The sequence below is a fragment of the Oncorhynchus gorbuscha genome, unplaced genomic scaffold, assembly GCF_021184085.1.
Source record: "Oncorhynchus gorbuscha isolate QuinsamMale2020 ecotype Even-year unplaced genomic scaffold, OgorEven_v1.0 Un_scaffold_7:::fragment_4:::debris, whole genome shotgun sequence".
NCBI classification, from domain to species: domain Eukaryota; kingdom Metazoa; phylum Chordata; class Actinopteri; order Salmoniformes; family Salmonidae; genus Oncorhynchus; species Oncorhynchus gorbuscha.
This window is the reverse complement of record NW_025745509.1, coordinates 30,167-36,166: the sequence shown is the minus strand read 5'-3', so window position 1 is coordinate 36,166 and position 6,000 is coordinate 30,167. Positions and strand designations below refer to the sequence as shown.

Below are 6,000 nucleotides of genomic sequence, written 5' to 3'. Positions count from 1 at the left end.
AAGTTCCTTAGCGTCCACATCGCCAACAAACTAACATGGTCCAAGCACACCAAGACAGTTGTGAAGAGGGCATGACAAAACATTTCCACCGCAGGAGACTGAGAAGATTTGGCATGGGTCCTTTGATCCTCAAGCTGCACCATCGAGAGCATCCTGACAGGTTGTATCACTGCCTGGTATGACAACTGCTCGGCCTCTGACCGCAAGGCAACAGAGGGTAGTCCGTACAGCCCGGGCCAAGCTTCCTGCCATCCAGGACCTCTTTACCAGGCCGTGTCAGAGGAAGGCCCTAAAAATTGTCAAAGAATCCAGCCAACCTAGTCATAGACTGTTTTCTCTGCTACCGAATGGCAAGCGGTACCAGAGTGCCAAGTCTAGGTCAAAGAGGCTTCTAAACAGCTTCTAATCCAAAGCCATAAGACTCCTGAACAGCTAATCAAATGGCTACACAGACTATTGCACCCCCCCCCACACACACTGCTGCTACTCTCTGTTATTATCTATGCATAGCCACTCTACCTACATGTACATAATTACCTCGACACCAGTGCCCTTGCACATTGACTCTGAACTGGTAACCCCTGTATATAGCCCTGCTATTGTTATTTAATGCTGCTCTTTAATTATTTGTCATCTTCATAAAACTGCATTGTTGTTTAAGGGCTTGTAAGTAAGCAATTCACTGTATTCCACGCATGTGACAAATAACATTTGATTTGTATTCTTGAAGTTGTGCCAAGCCATTTTCTCTACACCCCCCCCCCAATCTGGGCCAGCCCCTAGGCAATTCAAGTTCTAACCAATGTACTTCAGCCCCCCACAGCATTATCCAATGAGGTTGCAGTGCGGCCTAACGGCTCAGTGGACACAGCAGAGAGAGAGAGAGAGAGAGAGAGAGAGAGAGAGAGAGAGAGAGCAATGACGTGGTGCACATATCTGGACATATGTGATGTAGTACACATTTTCTCTCAAAAAAAGACATCTTAAACTGACCATTATTTATCATCATAATGACATAATGTGCCAGTTGGGATGTAGTACTGTCTCACCCTCTCAGGTCCCAGAGCCGTAGCAAGGTATTTGAGTTTTTGAATGACTGGAGTGGGATTTTTGTCGTTTTTGTAAAATGTTGGTAGTTTGTGTGGAATAATGTTATTTTCCATTCCCCATAATATCATTTAGTGCATTTTTTCACCCCTATCCAGTTGGTGGCGGCAATACAGATTTTGCGTGAGATTCGCAACAAAACCTCATCTAAGAAGTAGTAAACGGAAATAAGCATTGACCAGTTTCAATTTTCACGTTAGCGGTTATATTGTTGTTATTTAGACATTTATTAAATCAATAGAACTAAAAATATTACAAATTTAACTACACGGCATTACATACTTGCCCCATGTAGTATTTGATTCGTGTTGGAGACAGGACTTGGCTGATGTTGTCTTGGTAAAGTTAGCTGCTAACAATGGCTGACTGTTTGGTTTTTCACACTCAAATAGCCTCCATCATGGAGGTTCTAGCGAATGCAGCCGTAGCAGAGATCTGTAAACTCGTAGATGACGACTATGCAGTGTTTCGTTTGGAAATAACTCAAAGCCGGAAAGAAAACAGGACATTGCGGAGGAAACTACTAGAACTGAAGGTGGCACGTGAGCGCGCAGAGAGGACAACGCAAGAGCGCGTCCTCGCCAGTCGTCCCAGTAGTGTCAAGATCCTCGACCAATACAGAGGAATGGCAAGAGGTACATTTGGCAAGGCCCAGGCTGTCTCGGTTCATATAGCTCAGTGCCTGTCGCCTTGTTCCCCTTTGTGCATGTGTGTCTTTAGATGTGTTAATCAGAATTGGATCTTGGTCAGTTTTTGGATAGTTAGAATGCAATAATTCACCTGATTACTTAGTTATTTTGCCCAAAGACACAATAGGGTCGTTCCACATCTCCCCCCAAATGAGTTTAACCAAAACCATTATGTTTATAGCTCGATTGGTTTTGTTCCATACATCACATTGTTTTAAGTGAGTAAATAGTAGATAATGTCATGCATCAAGATTCTGTTTAGAATATGATATTGGGTCTTTCCATTTGATTTCAATCACTTTTTAACCACACCCCATTTGAGTTGAACAAAACTTTCTCTACATGTTTGCTCATGGTAGAAGTGGTCAGAAAGTAACTTTTTGGACCTGAATACCAAAACATTTAGGAGATCGATGTGCTCAAAGTCGACCCGTCCCGTTTTGCATACCCCACCTTACCATGAGATATCTATGTCTTCATCACTGGAAAATATAAATTGAGTTTTATATAATTTAAAAGCTTACAAACAGGGTTGTTAATCTATTTTATAATTTGTTTATTACATTCTTTTAAAAATAACAATTAACTTTTTTTTTTTTTTTTTTTACCATTTAAACGTCTATCTAAAAATTGGTAAAATCAGCTACTTTCTCAGAACAGTTAATATCTGACTACTTCTATCATGGGCAAATATGTATACAAGTTTAGTCCAAATGAAAAGTTCTGCGGTCAAAATATGATTTAAATTAAATGGTATGACACAATATCATATTCTAACTTGATTTACTGCATTTTCTATGATTTACTCATTGAAAACTGGGATGCATGGAACATAATCAATCAATAGTATATCAAGAAGTTATATCCTTGCCAATTCTAGAACATGTCAATAGTGTAAAACATACCATTAAGCATTGACAGTAGCTAACCTAACCTCTTTTCCTGAAATCACTCTCTCAGGTGAAGGACATCTCACTGAAGGCCACGGGAGCTTTGTGAAGCCAGCGGGACACAATACATGGAGAGATGACCAACCAATCACTGTTGATGAGGGGAGAGGAACCTCAACCCAGCAAGTTATCATGATAGAGGTTAGTGTAATAGTGTGGCATGAAATATTAGTTACTTTGTAAATCAAATGTGGCCGTTTATTTCAGTAAGGATCCCCTCAGGTATTCACTATCTTACATGTACATCCTCAACAACATTGTAATCCAATTCAACTCATGTACCGGTAATAACCTCCTCTCTTCTTGTGTCAGTCTGCAGAAACAGAGGCTGCAGGTTCTGGGGTCAAGCTGGAGAGGTCTGAAAGAGAGGAGGACCCATGGCACAGCAGAGACACCCAGACTCGGGCAGCTGTAGAGCCCCATGTAGCCACAAAGGACCCCCCCACCATCGCCCCAGCGCCGCCCAGGACCCGACACAGAATCACGGAGGTCAGTGGAACGCAGAACGCCGTCCTCAAGTCAGAGACAGACACGGATACTTTAACTGTAACACACAGGCTCTTACGCACAGGATCTGACCACAGATCAGACCCAGAAAGACTGGGGCTGGGGAGACTGGGCTGTCCTCCTGCTTCCGGCTCAGAGTATTTACTTCACAGTAACCCAAGCCCGAGGACTGTTCATTCCCTTCGGGACTCAGGTGACGCATTAGAGACTGGCAATGATCTGTCTTGTTCTTACACTACAGAGATGGACCCTGACATCATGCCCTTGGGCTTAGAGACACTCACTGATCTGTCCAGAGGGGACTGGAACCGGTACAGTAGTAGTGTATACTCTGAAGGGTGCCTAGCTAAGAAAGGGGAGGTTGTAGTCGTAGATGAAGTCACTGTGAAAGTGGAGGGCGACGCTCCTCTGACATGGAATGTAGGCAAGACTGACTTAGGAGAAGGACACTCACAAGGCAGAGATTTCTTAAATTACAGGGAAAGCTTAGAGACAAATCCAAATGTCACGACCCAATCTCCTTTACACACCGTCAGGGATCGCGAGTCAGTGTCCACGTCGATGGGACCTTCCAATTCACAGGACCACGTCCTTTTCGATCAGGTATTGAACTCAAAGGGCCAAAAGGCCAAGGCACAGGGTAGAGGAGCAACATCAGGCAAAAGTAAAGAGAAACGGTTCCTATGCATATTCTGTAACAAAGGCTTCAGCTGCCCCCAGAAGGTGGAGATCCACCAGAGGGTCCACACAGGGGAGAAACCCTTCGGCTGTACCCAGTGTCATATGCGCTTCGCTGAGGCTGGCAACCTGAAGAAGCACCAGAGGGTCCACACAGGGGAGAAACCCTTCAGCTGTACCCAGTGTCACATGCGCTTTGCTCAGGCTGGTCACCTGAAGAGACACCAGAGGGTCCACAAAGGGGATAAATAATATAGCTGACCCCAGTGTGAGAACAGATTCTCCAGCCAGCACCATCTGAAGATGCACCTGAAGGGCCAAACGGGCGAAATGCGGTTCGCCTGTACGCACTGTGGGAAGAGGTTGTCAGAGAGGAGCTACCTCAGAATACACCAGCAGAAAAATCATTCCACTTCATAGCTTCTGATGTTTGGATCAAACACTGCATTAAAGACAACGATTCAATTTCATTATTTTCAGCAGAAAATATCATTTGGAATAACCATAGTAACAGATTTCAGTGTTGAATATTTTTGGGTAGAATATTGCATCCAGACATGTGTGATATACACTGAGTGGACAAAACATTAAGGACACCTGCACTTTCCATGACATAGACTGACCAGGTGAAAGCTTTGATCCCTTATTGATGTCACTTTTTAAATCCACTTCAATCAGTGTAAAGGAAGGGGAGCAGACAGGTTAAAGAAGGATTGTGTATGTCTGCCATTCAGAGGGTGAATGGGCAAGACAAAATATTTAAGTGCCTTTGAAAGGGGTATGGTAGTAGATGGCAGGCGCACCGGTTTGTGTCAAGAACTGCAACGCTGCTGGATGTTTCACACTCAACAGTGTTCTGTGTCTATCAATAATGGTCCACTACCCAAAGGACATTCAGCCAACTTGTAGGAAGAGTTGGAGTCAACATAGGCCAGAATCCCTGTGGAATGCTTTCGACACCTTATAGAGTCCATACCCCAACAAATTGAGGCTGTTCTGAGGGCAACTCAATATTAGGAAGGTGTCAATGTTTTGTACACACTTTGTACAGCCTAAAAAGCGTTACGTAATGTGTTTAACATGTATTGACTCAGGGGTTGAATACTTATCTGATGAAGATTAGTTTTATTTTTCACTTTCTTTTACAAATGTAAAAGTTTTCTTCCACTTTGACATTTAGAGTATTTTGTTTCGTTAAAACAAAAGACAAATCCATTTTAATCCCACTTTGTAACAACAAAATGTGGAATAAGTAAAGGTGATATATTGTTTGTACTGTGTAGGCTAAATGATGTTCACAAATGCCTATTTCATTACTTCCATTCAACAACTGCATTTTTTCCCCCCCGAATAACCTTTTAATGAAAAAATGAATGCGGTGTGACAAGCAGATTTGTAGTGGAGACATGTGCATGTGTGGTTTTAATATGGTGTATTTAAAATGATTAATAAACATAATAAAAACAATGGGACTTTTCTTTGACTTGCATTGAGACTCTTTAATATACATCACATCTGATCTCACCCTATTCTACATACACCCAAGAGCACTTTATAACTAATATACACTTACTAAATATACCAACACAAACCCAGACACTAACAAACTTCTACTGTACATGTCAACATAGTTTAGTCAGGTTTGTGGATGACTTTTGACCTATCATAGCTGACTCAGCTGACTCATATTTACCCACATCATATTTATGTCCACCATGATGGGTTTAACAACAATGAAGTCATTTTGTAACTACAGTATAGGACTCAAACGTAGTGGGGATGGGTAAACACTCCACGTTGAAAGTGTGTTTATTATCTGTGTGTACATACCTGATGGAGTGTATGTCTGTGTGATCTGTATCACTTCTCTTCCAAGAGGAGGAGGGTCCAGAGGTGCTGCTGGTGAAGGAGGAGGGGTGTGAGGAGGGTCTGGGTAACCCTGAGGGGACCATGGTCATAGACGACAACCAGACTACATCTCCTCCTGAACCCACAGAGGAACCAGCTGAGCAGCACATAGCAATCCCTCATTGCCTAATCAGATGCTGTTCCCATAGCAATTTGACGAA

General features: G+C 42.8%; 1 protein-coding gene across 2 annotated transcripts; it reads left to right on the top strand.

Annotated features, from left to right (window-relative positions):
- The first annotated feature begins 937 nt into the window (after window positions 1–937).
- Window positions 938–4,620, top strand: LOC124019117. 2 transcript variants are annotated; one of them, XM_046334493.1, is made up of 4 exons: window positions 938–1,076; window positions 1,500–1,742; window positions 2,757–2,887; window positions 3,059–4,620. In XM_046334493.1, exons 2-4 carry the CDS (start codon window positions 1,508–1,510, stop codon window positions 4,181–4,183), a joined length of 1,491 nt encoding a protein of 496 aa, XP_046190449.1. In that variant the 5' UTR covers window positions 938–1,076; window positions 1,500–1,507; the 3' UTR covers window positions 4,184–4,620. The 2 variants fall into 2 exon arrangements, with proteins under 2 accessions (XP_046190449.1, XP_046190448.1); XM_046334492.1 differs by lacking the exon at window positions 938–1,076 and having other exon boundaries at window positions 1,137–1,742.
- The last annotated feature ends 1,380 nt before the right edge of the window (window positions 4,621–6,000 follow it).